This window comes from Phyllostomus hastatus, unplaced genomic scaffold (genome assembly GCF_019186645.2).
Source record: "Phyllostomus hastatus isolate PE091 unplaced genomic scaffold, TTU_PhHast_1.1 phas_contig_80, whole genome shotgun sequence".
NCBI lineage: Eukaryota > Metazoa > Chordata > Mammalia > Chiroptera > Phyllostomidae > Phyllostomus > Phyllostomus hastatus.
In genome coordinates this window covers 42,980,800-42,998,943 of record NW_025333960.1, presented here as the reverse complement: position 1 = coordinate 42,998,943, position 18,144 = coordinate 42,980,800, and the positions used below count along the sequence as shown (strand labels likewise).

Below are 18,144 nucleotides of genomic sequence, written 5' to 3'. Positions count from 1 at the left end.
CCATGGCTTCAAACTCATACGTGAAATTCCTAACACCCAGTGTGACTGTGTTTGTAGACATGGGCCTTTACAGAAGTGTTAAGGGTGAATGAGGTCATGAGGATGGAGCCCCGATCCAAGGAGACTTGAGAGAGCCACTTGAGGACATGTCAAGGAAGATGTCTGCAGTCCAGGAAGAGAGCCCTCCCCGCCTGACCTTGTTATGAGACCTGCAGCCTCCAGGACTGTGAGAAAGTAAGTTTCCACGGTTTAATCCGCCTCGTCTTTGGTGTTTTGTATTAGCCTCCTGAGTTGACTAAGACAGTGGAGTTACAGTCATCCTTGTGTTTCCTGAGATACAGAACTGTTGGGATCATTTATACTCAGTGCTGTCACCTCCCACGAACAAGGTGACTCCAGATTGAAAGCTCTTTGGCCTCATTGTAGACCATTCACAGAATTGGGGGGGAAAGGAAGGCTGATACTGGGAAAATACCCATACACACAACCTTTAGATACAGAAACTTTATACATACATGCTAAAACAACTGTGTGTGCTTGTGATGAATATACTTGGTGACTACAAGCAGGATTCTTGGAACACAGTTGTCCCTGTTTGAATCAATGACTTTGCTATGTGCCAGCTGTGTGTTTGTGGGCAAGTCACTGACACTCTCTGGACTTCAGCATCCTCATCGCTAAAATGGAGACTGCAATAGTATCTCTCTAACAGCATTGTTATGAGAACTAAATGAGTCCATAAATATTAAGCTCTTAGAACACTGAGTGATCATAAGAGATTCAAAAGTGTTCATTTTAACATTATACATGCCCATATAGACACAAAAATTGACGAGGTTTTTACCAAAATATGGAAAAGAAAAAAACCTAAAGTGAAGTATTTTTATGCCTTTTGCATAGGCTTCACATAGATCACACAATTTCTCTACCCCACTTGACCCCCCAGAACATTAAACTGGTTAATCTCTACAATCTCATAATTATTTTGGCCACATGTGCCTGGAAGAGACCAAAAAAAATAATTAAGATGTAGAACAAGAGATAAGGGGCTACAAAAAGGAGGAATTAAAGAGTAGTTTGAGATTGGAGGGTTTAGCAAATAAATACTAGATCAAACCAATTTACAATTACAGAAAGGGAAAATGAGTTCCATGTAAAGTTTGTTATTTTAATTCTACTAGTACTATCACCCAGAGGAAATATTTCCTCCAAACCCACAACTGATTCAAATATGACCGATTTTTTCTTTTCACGTTAATGTTCTTCAGGGCAGATTTTAGAATACAAGAAAAAGTTATTTTGACAAAAGTCTACAAAGAAAGATACTCTTTGAAAACAGTCCAAACTTTTCTCATTTTCTCTCATATAAGATAAAGTCTATTTAGGGTTCATCTTTAAAGAGTTAACTTTGAATCAGAGTGCTAAATTTTCTCCTCAGAGGGAATTTTCTCTTGACCGAAATGCAGCACCTGTCATAAATGTAGCAAAAAGTGGGATCATTTGGCCGTGGGAAGGAGTCCAGCAAAGCATATTCAACTGATTTGCTATGTGCTGAGAGTGGAAATATTCAGGACAGTTTTTCCTACTATTTTCATCAATCTTAGCAGGATCTTTACTCTGGGCAATTTTTCATGCCCTTGGTCATCAACCCAGAAGACTGATTTTGCTGAGAAACAGCTTTTGATGACCAGGAAATTGTATATGCCTTCTTTGTAAGAAGGTAAAGATATTACTTATAACCCTTAAATTATATGTCATCAGTCCCTCTTAATTTTACAAGTGATTTGAGTTTGATGTAAAAGTTAGACCCTATCAATTTGACCAACTGCACACAAGCTGTGATTGAATAAGGTGCCGTGTAGGAAAATATATGACAGCATCTTTCTAAGTAATGTTAGACGGACAAAAAGAGCAACTGCCCGGTTATATTAACAGACTCAGTCCCTGGCAACATTCTTGTAATTCCTTTTGTTCCTGATAATTGATCTGATTTCACTGCCAACGTGAAAATCTAGTAAAACCTACAGAGCTCATGTCATAGTGCAATTGAGGAATAATTTATTCTCTTTTCTTTTATAAAAGGATCAATTTACAAAATATATCTTGGTAGAATGAGTAATGTTTAAGAAATAGTTAACTGAGCCCTGGCTGGCGTAGCTCACTGGATTGAGCACGGGCTGCGAACCAAAGCATCGCAGGTTTGATTCCCAGTCAGGGCACATGCCTGGGTTGCAGGCCACGGCCCCCAGCAATCGCACATTGATGTTTCTCTCTCTCTCTCTCTTTCTCCCTCCCTTCCCTCTCTAAAAATAAATAAAATCTTAAAAAAAAACAGTTAACTGAAAAAAAAACAGGAAAAAAACAATGAAAAAAAATCCAGGGACAACTGGAAATCCATTTAGAGCAGCTTGAGCACTTCCTCAACCAAATAGCTAATGATGTAGCATTTCATCTGGTTCAGTTGCTTAAAAAATCTTTTTTGTGTTCTCTCTCTCTCTATGTGTATATACATACATAGACACACATATACACACACATACAAATGCATATATACATATATACATGTATCTATATTTCCTAAATATAATTAAAAAATTAGGAGTTATGTGACTGTAGAAGTTTCAAATTCACTTCAGTTAAAGTAGCTATGAGAGTTTGTTTTAGTTATTTTATAACCTAAATAAGAAAATCACTTCTGTTAATTAATGGCTCCAGCTTTGCATTTGACCAACACTGATATTTAATTTACCTAAGTAAATAGGTGCTAACTGATCATTACTCATCATTAACAGTTTTAAAAATATTAATCTTTAGCGTATATTGATCTCATGAAAATATTTTAAGTGGCAGCAAGCAGAAACAACTAGGCAATTAATGGGAATGTTAACCCTGGGGAGACATTCACGGGCACTGCCTTATTCCTGTGATTCCCTGCATGAAACCCTAGCTATGTTCTCCTAAGCAGAGGCAGGGCATAAGGACCCCAAGATGAACCTGAATGTAGGATCAACTTAAATATCACCCACACAGGAAACCCCTTTGTTAGTGAGCCTTGCTCACCACAGAGGCTTAATATTTGTCAAAAGTTAAAAAGTATTCTTGTTGAAAAGAATGTTTCCCCCCGATTTACAACATGGGACCTTATGAGACATGATGCTTGCAAGTAGTTTCTGCTGATAATATACATCCAAAGCAGAAGACAATCTACTCAAGCTATAGATTCTGAACCAAAAAAGAAAATGACTATAACCAGTATGAGCATTTCCAAACTCTCTCTTCTTTAAAGAATATAATATCCTCCCCCCACCCCCAAATAAAACTCATAAACTATTCTTTTCTCCTCTGGCATTCTACCAATCAACCTCAGTGTCAAAATGGAATCCTAATTTTTTACTCCACAAGTCATAGTAGTAGAAAATGCATATCTGCCTGCGAGTTGGTGGATACCTCTTATTTATCCCAATTTTCCTTTGTGTAGTACCATCCCTGTTTTTCTATGTAAATCAGCTTTTAGCAAAAGAGTGGAAAGAGAATAAAATACTCCAAGTCAATCCAGCATCTGATTCCAGGAATGAAAGCACTCTGACTTCGAAATGAGCAATAATAATGCCCTAAAAAAGTTGACCTAACTGTGTTTTTATTTATTAAAAGAAGCTCATCGCAGAGGAGAAGCACGTGTGATTTACGGGCTTTCTCTGTGGAGCTGCAGAACTTTAATCCACAGCTCATGAAAGGGTGTAAGGGCAGCTTGAAAATTATGCTGAGCTTAATTATACTTAATGTGAATTATTCAGAAGTGCACACAGAGACTAAAAATTTATTTCATACAAAGAAGCTTGACATTTTAATTGGTCCTTCAGAATAGAGACAAAACAATTTCCTCTCCAGAAAATTTACATCTCCCCTATCAGAACCTCAGCCCCATCCAAGCAGAACTTCATTAACAAGATTAATTATCGCACCAGAGCCTGCTTGGTGAGGTGTATGGCCCAGGTGAAAGGAGGAATACAAAACAATGACTGACATTTCTAACAGACAGGATTGATTAGAGAAGGGGAAAGAGACACACTGAGCCACCATACCTTGGTCATTAGCCATTTTGTCAGGGTGTTCCACTGTGGGGGAAAAAGAAATATTATTAGATTTTGACAGTTCCCAGCAAGAAAGCAGATATTTCAGATCAACAGTTTGTGGTTAGAAAATTATCATATCAAGGCCAATGCCCTACTGAAATAAAATTGATAAGGAATCAAGCTTAATTGAATTCTTTCTATTACCTAATTAGAGGAAAATGAAAACGTTTTGTTGTATAAATGTGTTCTTAAAAATATGTTATTTTTCACATTCCTCTAAACATAAACTCAGAATGATCATCATACAAATTTAATTGAAAATACAATAACAGTAAAAATGCATGCCATTACCCAGTGATTATCAATGTTTTAGGTAAGGAAACTATTTGCTCATATTCTCATTGTTTCTTACAAAAAAGGAACTCAACCAATTCTTACATGAATAGAGTAAAATAATAATGGAATATCACGAATATGGTTTAATTTAAATAATTGGTAAATTTTTAGACCTTGTGAAGAAGAGTCTTGAGTTACTGACTTCAGTTGTGTTATGAGTAACGTTCTTGAAAATGACATTTTCCCCTTTGTTGGTTTATTTTTTATTTTTATTGAGGTAATACCAGTTAATAACATTATAAAGGCTTCAGATGTGCATTCTAGTTAGATATCTGCATATTCTATGGTGTGCTCAGCACTGGAACTCTGGTTTCCATTCATCGCTATGTATCTGCCCCCCGGAACCCGTATTTGCCCTCTGCCCACCTGCCGTCCCTCTGGTCACCACCAGTCTACTGTTTGCATTTATGAGTTTGTTTCTGTTTTAAATTTAAAAACATCCCTGTTTTTTAAAAAGGTGTTTGTTTTCTGTTAACCAAATATAAATATACAGGAGGAAAATCTCTAGTATCACTGCTTTTCTAGGAACTGTGGTATGGTATTTTGACCAATGTACATCTTTGTAAGTCTCCTTCTAATAGAATTATTCACCTATCCTTGGTTTTCTTTGAGCTTCGAGTCTTCTGGGCATATTTAGCTTGACACACTGGCTCGACACACTTGCTGCTTTTCTTATATACGCCTCAGTTAAATTCACACAGAGAAAACTGGAATAGCATTCCATTGAGCAGCAACCTATAACCTAGTCAGTTCTCTCATTCTGTGTGGCAGTTTTATAGCAAATCCATCATCATTGTTTGAAAAATAGCTTGAAGTCTTTCAGGTGGTGGCCCTTTTGTAAATTAAGGAACACTAATCATCATCCAAAAGAATGCGTAAAATCTAAACACTTAAATAATGACGCTGTTAACAAAAGCCTCTTTAAGATGGACAGGGTTTATTAGTGTCTCATCACAGGTGAACAAATTCCTAAAACAGCAATCATTAACAATTTCTTTTATGTTAAATAATATGTAAACATCTTCTATGAAAAGAGTAAACTAGGAAAGGTATCTTAACAAAAAGTAGACTTCCAATTTTGAATGACCCTTTGGAAAACAGTATGTACAAGAGAGTTTATTGCATTAAGATTCTACAAGCTTCATATAGATTTTTAAAATGTCTTTGTATTTTCTCAAGATTAAACATTTTTTAACTCACCAGGCCATCCAATCTAATCTTCTTTAATCTAATCATCACAATTTAATTTTTGTCTTGATTTTCTCTCCCATTTCTCATCGAAGACTAAAGGCTCCTCAAAATACATTTGATTATAATATTAGGGGGTTGTTGATAAAAGGTGCTTTTGATAGGCAATTGAATTAACTGTGTACTTTATAGACAGGAATAGAATTTTAATGTAGCTTTTAAGGAGAGGTACCAAGTTGCAGGGAATGCCATACCCATTTTCCAGGCGGAATGAGGAAGGATACGCCAGGGTCGCGTGTGACCACACACTGTAGGAAGGGTAAACATCTGGGAGCCAGAACAGACATACTTGAGGAACTAGCACTATCAGTATCCCCTTTTTAGGGGAGAAGAGTTTGGAATAGTATCAAAAAAAAAGAAAGAAAGCAAAGAAAAAGGCAATCTCATTTCCATGTTTTTTGTCTCCCTTTGTCTTTGATTATATACATGCATTATCTGTAGTCTAAGCAAATTTTTAACAAGTGACAAATAAACATCGTTATCGTGGACAATCTGATCTGCATTCTTATCTTCTAGATTTGCTTTATTGTTAGCAAACCTGGGCTGAATATAACTTGATAAACATTAAATGCCTCAAGAAGATTATCTATTAAGGAGTATTTCCTAACAAGGACCAAATATATTCTAATAGTTACTCCTGATTACAGGAAAATAAGGGCTTAAAAGTCTTGTCATTTATTTGTACCTTGACTTTTTAATGGCCCCTGTCACTTGTCAACGAAATCATGTATTTTGTCACAGAATACTTTGAAGATGAAAACTTTTTTATGTCCTGGTACAGAGCTCTCAGTTCTGTATTTTGGATGAGAGAAATGCACATTTCAGAATGATGATCGAGGAAGCCCAGGGAATACACCTTACTCTCCTGCTCTCTCACGGCTGAAGACTCTGCTTCTTTGCATGTGAGAGATGACGCCATCCCTCCACGGACATCCTCATGGGTGCACTGTATCCTTCCTCCCTAGTACTTCAGAGGCCAACATGAAGAAGCTTACTTTACTGGGAGAAACACCCCATGCGACAGGCAGAGATAAACACGACTTTTATGCATCTTCCATGGGATCAGCGGTGTGTAGCTATTATAATGGGGGGTGATTTGGAGAAGGGAGGTAGGTATTTATAAAGTCTGTGGGTCAGAGAATCAAGTTTAAGTGTTTTAATTAACATGTCAAGAAAAGAGTCAGGTACATCTCCTATACCAGGTACATAAAGATACAATAACTTAATCCATTTTAAATTATAACCATCCTTTCTAATTAGCCAGTGATCACTGATTGAGTTTCCTGTACCATTCTGGTTGGTGCCTAAAACCAAAAATGACAAAGTTCTACTCTCTAGTAGACAAAGCACGCATCTTCGCAAACACTGGATGTGAAGAATGAAGCCCGGGGACACCTGCCTGGGGGCATGATGACAATAAAGCACTTGCTTGTTCCCCAGGAGACGACTGTGTGTTTTCTCAGCTCCAGGACCCAAGGTGAGTCTTTCTCTCTGTCAGAGTTACACTCTGATGAACAGTGGCCTTATGTTTGGAAGCAGCTTTGGAAAATGAAAACCTTAATTCAGACAGCAGTAGTATATTTTATGTCTTTAGTGTAGGTTTGCATCACCATGGCTTCAAATCTCTTATGATGAGTCATTTTTTTTACCTTATAACATCTGTCATTGTGACATGTAAGATGCATGCATGCACAATATGCATTGTTGATAAAGATGGGCAGTATAAATATTTCTAACTAATATAAAGTGCACTCAAAACATCTGAAACTCAGTCTACTATATATGACCAAGATTTGTTTTAAAAATTTAATTGGCTGTTAATGAAGCATGACATACTTAGGGTAGACAGCATTAAACATTTCAGTCTGGATATCAGAAATGATTCTTATATCCTTTATTATGACTTATTATGACTTACAACAAAGTCCTGACTTTGTTCTTAATTCTGAATATCATTTAATAGATGAGTTTAGGACACTTAGGGTAAACAGTACCAAATAGGATATGGAGTTCATTAAACAATCCACAGGATGATTACCAGTGTGGGCCTGTAAATCCTGTTACAACTCATCATTCTGTTGCTTAATACATTTGGATGCTTTAAATCATTTTTAAACCCTCCCTGAGATTTCTGCTTGGCACATGTTTTGAGCATGAAATTAATTTGGCACTTGTCTGTAGATAAAGACGAAGCATTTGTGAAACATTATCTAGTTACATTTCATGCTCCCACAAAATGGATAACCAGTTTCCTTTTGATTGCTCATTTAGAGTGAAATCTGATTTAGACATAAAGTCCCAAAAACCTGATAGACAAAGATTAGCTCATTTCCTCCTGTCTCCCTCCCAACTCCTACTCCGCCATTAAGGACTGCCATGCAGGCTTAGGCTAAATGCTTGTTTGTGTGTTCCTGGCAAATTTTCAGATTCGCTTTTAGAAACCCAGTTTTTTAATAGCTCGCTCACCAGAACTCAAAAGTCCACTATTAATTAGTCTACCTTTCCTAGGAGAATTGAGAAATAGTCTAAATGGTTATCCTAAAACTCTTCTTTAGTATGTCAAACAGCTGGGCGAAAATGTCAGACAACTGTTTCTAATATTTCGGTTGTTTGCCATCATGGACAAGAGGGGACCCCCTAAAAAAAAGGAATTTACTTATACAAAATTGTGTATCTTTTCTCACACGTTTAAACTTTAGTCACCTTCAAAGTACTCTCCATTTGATGCATTATACCTATAAAGACATTTTTTCTACTGCTCAAAACAGTTTTTGAACTCATTGATTTTGATGCCTTTTAGTGCTTCTGCAGTTTTTTTTTGTTTCATCTCTTCCACATAGGCAAAAACTGTCCCTTTGAGGACTTTTTTCACCGGGAAAATGAAAAATAGTCACTCTGGGAGAGATTGGGTGAATAGGAAGGGCGGGGGAACAGGGTCATACTGTTTTGGGTCAAAAACTGCTGAACACTCAGCGTGGTGTGGACAGTGTGCTCATAGATCACCCATCATGAAGTGTTCAAAGTGTTGAAAGAGAGTCTTCTAAAAAAATTCACTGAAGCTGAATGCAGCCTCTGCAACAATGCCAGCTGGTACACTGATACTGATGGGTTCCTAGAACACTGACCTAGTGGGGGAATTCTGTACAACAAGGGGCCCGGCCTCCAGAAGATAATTCTGGGTGTTTTGGATCCCCCCTCTCATATTATGAAGTTTTCAGCCAAACATAGAGGTGTAATGTGGTCATAGATTTAAGAGTCAAGAATCCTTCCTTAGAGCAAGAGACATCATGCCTTATATATCTATCTTTAAATATCAGTTATGCAATATTTGAATTATTTTAATTATTTTCAATACTGAATAATAGAGGCTCTTGTAACTATTTGTCTTCCAGAAAAATAATACTCGACTTTAAAGTAAAAAAAAAATATGAAGATTATTTTGATGTAATCCTGGGCTTTAGTATTTTTCTGTATGAGCCTGTAACTATCTTTAAATTGAACTCTAATTTTTATTCCTGTAAGCACATGGATTTTCTTCCAATCATTCAGCAAAATTTTCTTCATTGTTGCTGACCTTGGTCCTTAAAATGAACACATTCATTTTGTTTGAGGTTTTCTATCTTGCCATATCAAAATAATCCTTTAATATATAAGGACAATAGTTCCTGAAAGGAAATACTTGAAATTGGCAAGAGTATGCCATTCACATGCTTCAATGCTTTTTAAATTTTTATTCCCTTACATAAAATGGCTAAAGGGATTCATTACATATTGAATGGAACCAATAGACATGAAATCAATACACAATTCCAAAAGGATTATAAATAAAAGAGAGTCAAGTTAAAATGTCTGTCTCCTGCTGAAGGCAGAAAATGTAGTGATACAATAGATCTTTCTTTGGTATGCTGGCTCTCAGAATTAAATGCTACATTTAATTAATTAATTATTCTTTCTTATCTTTCCTAGTTTTATAGACAAATACTTGAAATATATCACTGTATAATCGTATCTAGTGAAATGATTACCACCATGGTTTGAAGTAACATAAATCATCTCATACAGATATAATAAAAAGAAATTAAAAAGTTTTCCATATGATAAGAACACTTAGGATCTATTCTCTTAACAAAATTCCTATATATTACTTCGTATTGCTAACTGTAGTCATTATGTTTTACATTACATCCTTAGTATTTATTTATTTTATAACTGGAAGTATGTACCTTTTGACCACCTCCCTCCAGTTCACCCTCTCCCCAACCCTGCCTCTCATAACTAAACCTCTGATCTCCTTTTCTATGAGTTTGGCGTGTTTTTATTTGCTTGTGTTTTTAGATTACACATACAAGCGAAATCATAAAGTATTTATCTTTCCCTGTCTGACTCATTTCACTTAACGTAATGCCTTCAAGATCTATCCATGTTGTCACAGATGGTAGAAATTCTTAGTTTTATCGTTGAATAATATTCTATTGTGTATATATACCACAGTTTCTTTATCCAATAATCTACTGATGGACACTTAGATTGTTTCCTTGTCTTGGTTATTTTAAATAATGCTGTCATGACCATGTGGTATAGGTCATCATATCCAGTTAGTGTTTTTGTTTTCTTTGGATGTATTTCCAGAAGTGGAGTTGCTGGATGGACCACATCGTAGTTCTATTTTTAATTGGGGGAACCGCCATGCTGTTTTCCACAGCGGCTGCACAAATCTACAATCCCACCAACAGAGTACAGGGCTCCTTTTTCTCCACATTCACACCAGCATTTGCCATCTCTTGTCTTTTTGATAATAGCCATTCTAACAGGCGTGAGGTAATCACTCACTGTGGTTTTGATGTGCATTTTAATTTATTTCGAATACCCACTATGGTCATGCTGCCATCAGAAACGGTCTAGGGCAATTCCTAACATAGACTCCAAAACTATTTTATAACAATCCCATAGAGAAGAAAGGCACTATAGGAGAAAACGATTCAAACCTTTCAGGGTCCTGAAGAGGATGGGATCAGAGAGGGGCCCCACTCCTTTCACGTTTCGTGCTTGAATTCGGAAGTAATACATCGTGTCAAGGTTGAGATCCATGATTTGATGAGTAAGCCGATCGCCACTGATTGTTTCCATAATCCAGTCATCAATTGGTATGTTCTTGTCCAAGGTATAAAACAAGATGTAGGCTGTGCAAACAGAAGAATCAAACTCTGTCAGCGTCCTGACAGCTGGCTGCACTTCTGCTTCCACACATCAATATTTCCCGAATGTACTTTGCCATCATTAATACATATTCCCAATCTATAAAGTATAGTATTTGGCTTAGCAAGTAATTATTTTTTCCTTATTGCAAGGATTAAATAAATAATTGCTTCAGCGAACAGAATCTGAAAATGGAATAAGCCACTAGAAATAAAAAAACATGTCATATTTAAAAATGTGCAGTTTCTGCTGCCTATAAATTCTGATTATTGGTTTATTCTAATATATAAGCATGATAAAAATGCAAAACACAGATAACAAGTCTGTTTAACTTTTGTTGTGTTTCAATAATGACAATAAGTAATGTTTATTTTGGCTTATGCTTAAATAATAACAGTGCACTGAGAAGTACAAAATACCATGAATGTTGAAAGTGCTATCAAAATAAGCAATCATGTATGATTTCTGTCTTAACTCTGGAAGGTTGGCAGGGGCACTGTCTCTCCCTTTCACAGATAGTAAAACTGAGGGTCACCCAAGCTAGGTAAGAAGGCTAGGATAATATCCCCTACTGTTACGCTAGAAATCCAATACTATTTCCCCTGGTCCATCCCACCTATGGAGAAAACAAAGCTATTTCCGGATAATTGTAGGTTATCTAGTTAATATCTCCAGTGCTAATAATTTATCATTTGATAGTGTCATTTACCCTCTGTCTTAGGGGATGTTACTTGAATACTAGTAGGTTACTCAGTGGTGACAGTTTAATTTGCACCCAGATAAATCCAGTTACCCCTGTAAATATTCATATTCTAACATTATGTTTAGCCAGCATGTAAGCTAGCTTTTATGTAAGAGCATTATTCATAATTTTATATTACACCATCAGATGAAACTGTCAAGAGCTCATCACAGGTGTCTTTGCTGTGTGAATAGAGTGCCAGCCTCCATCTCTCCCAGAATTCTGCACTAGATAGGCCAACAATGTCCCTAGTTCTATTCTTTTTTTTTTAATTTTTTTTAAAGATTTTATTTATTTATTTTTAGAGAGGGAAGGGAGGGGGAGAGAGAGAGAGGGAGAGAGAGAGAGAGAGAGAGAGAGAGAGATCAATGTGTGGTTGCTGGGGGTTATGGCCTGCAACCCATCAATGTACCCTGGCTGGGAATCGAACCTGGGACACTTTGGTTCCCAGCCCGCGCTCCATCCACTGAGCTACGCCAGCCAGGGCTCCTAGTTCTATTCTTACACAGCAAATATGTTCTTCGTGAATTATATTTTAAAAGCAGTTGTCTTTCTTTGATTCACCTATTACTTCCTTTTTAGTCTTGCTTGTCCTATTTGTACTGAGGACCCACACACTTAGACCTTTCAATGGTTATGTCACAGGGTTCTCTGAGACAGATCCACTTCCTTCCCAGGATAACCAGGTGCACTACCTGCATGAGAACACAGATGCTCACTCCAGGAAGACTGCAGTGGGGTCTCCCTATGAGGCTTATCCCCACCCACCTTGCTCTTTTTTATTTAATCTTCACTCAAGGATATGTTTATTGATTTAGAGAGAGAGGAAAGGAGAGAGCAAAGGAGAGAGGAGGAAACATTGATCAGTTACCCCCTGTACACGCCCTGATGGAAGGAGGGGAATGAACCCATAACCCAGGTATGTGCCTTGACTGCACCTGAACTGGCAACCTTTTGTTGTATGGCCCCCACTGGGCCAGGCCCCTTCCTACTTCTTATTGTTTATTCTTCCCACACAAATCCTACCCAACCACTAAGGTCTAGTTCAAGCTACATTTAATATATAAAACCTTTCTCTTTATAAAAAATCCTTTTTTATAAAACATAAAAATGTCTCTATAGTGAGAATTTCTTTCTGTAGACTAGGCAATACACTCAGTAAAGTATAAGAACATTTATATAATTTTTAATCATTTGCCATTTAGTGCCACAGTGACTTACAGAATTCTGCTTGGGTTTGGAGGATGTATTCTAGACAATGAATCTTTTCCCCTTGCAATTCTGTATGGTTAACCAATGCTGCAAACTCAAAACTCCAGAAGTCCATTTCTCTTAAATTCAGATCAATTGATGAAAACTTGTATCTCTTTTGCTTTAGCTTTCACCTTTTCCTAAGTTTTGTGTTTCTCAAATCTACCTAATTATAAGAATTGCCTGGTGACTGGGTACAAGTTACAAGACATAGATCTCAAGAAAGGACATTCTGATTTATTAGGTGTGGCAGACAGTCTTTGATAGCCCTCAATTACCCCCATCTTGTGGTAGTCCCACTTTTATGTCATCCTTTCTGTCTGAGTGCAGAGAAGATGTAGTCTTGCTTTTTTAAAAAATATATATTTTATTGATTATGCTATTATTGTTCTGATTTTCTCCCATTTGCTCCCCTTCCACCTAGCATCTCCCACTCCCTCAGGCAATCCCCATGACATTGTTCATGTCCATGGATCATGCATATAAGTTCTTTGGCTACTCTATTTCCCTTACCTTACTTTACATCCCCATGGCTATTCTATAACTACTTATTTACACTTCTTAATCCCTTCACCTCTCACTCATTTTCCCATACTCCCTTCCCTGCCGGCAACCATGAAAATGCTCTCCATATCCACAATTCTGTCTCTGTTCTTGTTTGCTTAGTTTGTTTTTTAGATTCAATTGTTGATAGATATGTATTTTTTGTCCTTTTATTATTCATAGTTTTGATCTTCTTTTTCTTAAACAAGTCCCTTTAACATTTCATATTATAATGGTTTGGCGATGATGAATTCCTTTAGTTTTATTCTTATCTGGGAAGCTCTTTATCTGCCTTTTGATTCTAAATGATAGCTTTGCTAGATAGAGCAATCTTGGCTGTAGGTGCCTGTTTTTCATGACTTTGAATATTTCTTGCCATTCCCTTCTAGCCTGCAGAGTTTCTTTTGAGAAATCAGCTGAGAGTCTTATGGGAACTCCCCTGTATGTAACTAACCTCTTTTTGTCTTGCTGCTTTTAAGATTCTCTTTATCTTTAACCTTTGGCATTTAAATTATGATGTGTCTTGGAGTGATCCTCCTTGCATCCATCTTGTTTGAGACTCCCTGTGCTTCCTAGACTTGCATGTTTATTTCCTTCATCAAATTAGGGGAGTTTTCTTTCATTATTTTTTAAAATACGTTTCCAATTTCATGCTTTCTCTTCTCTTTCTGGCACCCCTATGATCAAATGTTGAACTTCTTGAAGTTGTCCCAGAGGCTGCTTACTATCCTCATTTTTTTTGGATTCTTTTTTCTTCTTGTTGTTCTGATTGGTTGTTTTTTTTTTTCTTCCTTATATTCCAAATCATTGATTTGATTCTCAGCTTCATCCACTCTACTGCTGTTTCCCTGTAAATTGTTCTTTATTTCCATTAGTGTATCCTTTGTTTCTGATGGATCTTTTTTATACTGTTGAAGTCTTCACTAAGTTCTTTGAGCATCCTTATAACCAGTGCCTTGAGCTCTGTGTCTAATAAATTTCTTATCTCCATTTCATTTAGCTCTTTTTCTAGAGTTTTGATCTGTTCTTTCATCTGGGCCATGTTTCTTTGTCTTCTCATTTTGGTAGTCTCCCTGTATTTGTTTCTATGTATTAGGTGGATCTGCCTTGACTCCATGTCTTGGTACTGTGGGCTAATATAGTAGTTGTCCTAATAAAGTAGAATCCAGTGGCACCATCTCTCCATCACCCAAGCTGGGTACTCAAGGTGCACCTTTCATGTGGTCTCAGTATACCTTTCTCTTGGAGTTGAGCCCTGGTTCCTGTTGATAGATCAATGGGAGGGATTTACCCAGGCCAGTCAGCTGCAAGGATTGGCTATGACCACTTATCACCACATCTTTCTTCTGTGGAGGCTCAGCTGTGCAGGGGCAGGGTAGTGGTGCTCTGAAGTGGGCTATAGTTGTCCACTGGGTGTACAGACTCTGAGATTTCACAGGGGGTGCAGGCCAAGGTCAGCCCATACCAGTGTTCATCCTGTGGCCACTCACATGAGCTATAAAACAATCTGAGATGGCTGCTACTTGTGCTGGGCTAGGAGATTCCCAGAAGAAGTTAAGCTGTGAATCTAGGCTGGCTACTTCTAGTCCCGGTCCTGGGACTCACTGGGGCCAGCTGTTGCTTGTTTGAGAGTATTTAGGAAGATGTGAGGCATGCCCCAAGACAGCCATTCATATGGAAAAATAGCTTGGGTGGGCCCATAATTTGGGTGGGGTGGAGTCTCTGGGGATCTCCAAGGTAGGTCAAACTGTGTTAGCCAGGTTGATGGAGTCTCAGATATGGTACCAGTTTGCTGGCTTTGTTGGAGAAGCATTTAGAAAAGGGACAACGATCTCTGCTTGCCTTAATGCCAGCACCTCATTTTCTTCAGTATACCACTGGTGCTCTTCAACCTGCCACCCTGGTGCTGGAGCTCAGAGGGAGTGAGTCTGAGTAGATGAGTTTGTGTGTGGGTTCTTTAATAAGAACTGCTTGTGGATACAGCAGTTTCTTACACCGACTCAATGCCTGCTGGATTTTGCAGCCAGAAGTTGTGGGACTTATCTTCTTGGCACTGGAACCCTGGGCTGGGGGGCCTGGTGTGGGGCTGGGACTCCTTGATATCCCCAAGATATCCCTCCCTATTTTTTATCCACCACATGTGGGTGAGGGATCAGCCCATTCTGCATCTGTGCCCTTCCTACCAATCTGGATGGATACGGTTTCTTTAATTCCATAGTTGTCAGGCTTCCATTGAACTTGGTTTCTGATGGTTATGAGTGGTGGTTATTCTATACTGTAGTTGTAATTTTGATGTGGTTGTGCAAAGAAGTGAACCATCTGCTTATGCTACCATCTTGACCGGAAGTCTCAAGTCTTACTTTAACCAATAGGGCACAGAAAATGTGATGAACTATCACTTCTGTGACTATTTTGCATAAAATTATAACTTCTATCTTGCTATAAGACTCTATACACTCCTTTATTAGCTTTGATGAAATAAGCTGCCAGATGGAGAGAACCATATGACAAGGAACTGAGGATGAGCTCCAATCAACAGCCAGTAAGAAACTGAGTCCCGCCAACAACCACATAAACTTGGAAGCAGATATTTCCCCAGTCAAGCCTCAGATGAGACATCTGTCTAGTCTAAAACCTCAAATGCTGTCTTGTAAGAGACCCTGAATCAGAGCACTCAGCTAAGCTGTGCCTGGTTTCCTGACTAACAAATATAATGAGAGAGTGTATGTGTGTTGTTTTAACTGCTAAGTTTGGAGTGATATTGTAGCATAGCAATAGCTACTACAACCTCAGTAATCTACACCCTAGATGATCTCTGTGTTTAGGCAAGGTTAGGAGTCACCGTTTAGTTGACATGTGGAATTTGTATATATTTTTGGCATTTGTTGAGATGTTGATGCTACAAATATGAATGTCCTAAGATGCAGAAAGTTTAGGGGAAGACCAAAGGCCAAGATAAAGAATTCTGAAAGACATATAAAGGTTGAATGACTGCCTTCTCTGGGTAATATTAAAACTGGGAGACTATAATTCAAAAAGGATTGTGCAGTATCACTGGATAAAATAGTTGTCTGACCCATGGGTGTACATTCATATATCACTGAGCCCTCGTGATCAACACCAATAAAATCTCCTAATATTCTTTGAACCAGACCAGTCTCTGTTCTTCTGTTCTTATCCCAAACAGAAGACTATGGTATTTGTAATAAGTTTTTTTTTTAGCTTTTATTATGTGTATGTGCTATCTGTTCAAGAGAATAAAACATTTCTTTATTTCAGGAGCCATATCTTATATTACATTTTATTCTTCAAAAAATACTTATAAAATAGTCTTCACATAATAGGTATTCAAACTCACTGAATGAAATCCCCTACCCAAGAAGCATAAATGTTTTACATTCATGACATTTAATGAAATTGTTAAAGTTTTCATGGGATATTTTAAGTGCATGATGAAGCTGAAAGTTTGAAGAATTGTGTTCCCATCACAGTCAACTACAGTTTTTCCTCATTTTCTTTAGTTATCAAATGAGAATAAAATGCTTGCCTTCATTGTCCTTGTGTTTTCTATGTTAAAACTATTTAAGCATCTAGAATGGCAATTTTAGAATCAAGTAAGGTTGAAGATCCAAATCAGATTCAGACCATTTCATACTGTATTTGAGTAATTTCCTGATACTGGGGGGAACCTTATTTTTTCATTCTTTTTTTTTTTGTGAATTTGATAACTGAGATGTGAAATAGAAACTCATTACATCATTTAAAACCACAAATTTGCCTTAGATAAAGCATACAGTTTCATTTAAATATGTAAATTTGGTGTGTTTGGAGGGTATTTAATCCATTTTTATTATGTCTTACCTTATAGATTTCCATGTAACCAAATAGGTTGGAACAAATTGATTGGTTTCTCACTACCTTTTTCTATCTCATAGTTCTCTGTGTCCAAGTCTCTGATTTTTATTCTTTATTCTCTCTCTTACTTTTTTCTACTTCACTTTTGTCTCTTACCCCCATGGATGGTCATATAATGAAGTATATATCCCATCATAGATTGTAAGACCTGGGATTGCTAACCCATCTCAACACTCCTACAATGGAACAACAGCTGTCTAAATACATATAAAACATAACACCATGCATCTGTTATTTTGATTCTACTTTTACAAAGAAGTTGTAAAAGTAGTTAACAGATAGTTGTAACAGATTGTTATGATTCTAGAAGCAAAGTGTCAAAGTGTTCAATGCCATCTCTCTTCTCTCCTCTGTCCTCTTCCATATGTCTTGCCATTCATTACTGATTCCCTTCCATGGCTCAGGTAACTGAAATGCAAGGAAGACGAGGATGACCCCTACCAACAAGGAGCTGAGCCAGTGAGAGCTTTTCAGCTACAAAACAATTGATTCTGAGAATTGTGTATATAAGTAGGTGCATAAGGAAGGAAGGACCTATTTCTTTCTTCTTTTTGGTCAAAAATAATAGGCAATGGATTCAGGAATATCTGACCTCAGGTCACAGCTCTAACATTGACTAGCTGTGTAAGCTTGAGCAACTTACTTAACCTAAGTATGTCTCAATTCTAGCAACTGAAAATAAGTTGCTGTGATAATACATTTAAGTACTTCATATTTGGGGGTATTTCTATTAAATTACATTCTACCTAGTAACTATTTAGTAAATGCTACAGCCTTTCT

The 18,144-nt window shown here is 37.3% G+C and overlaps 1 protein-coding gene across 1 annotated transcript in view; it reads right to left on the bottom strand.

Annotated features, from left to right (window-relative positions):
* Positions 1 to 18,144, bottom strand: part of DCC (DCC netrin 1 receptor) — a 668,131-nt gene that overhangs the window by 79,724 nt on the left and 570,263 nt on the right. The window contains exons 21-22 of the mRNA XM_045849638.1: positions 10,703 to 10,897; positions 4,083 to 4,115 (exon numbers count right to left, since the gene is read on the bottom strand). Coding sequence (XP_045705594.1) covers positions 4,083 to 4,115; positions 10,703 to 10,897 — 228 coding nt within the window. The remainder of the gene's footprint in view (positions 1 to 4,082; positions 4,116 to 10,702; positions 10,898 to 18,144) is intronic.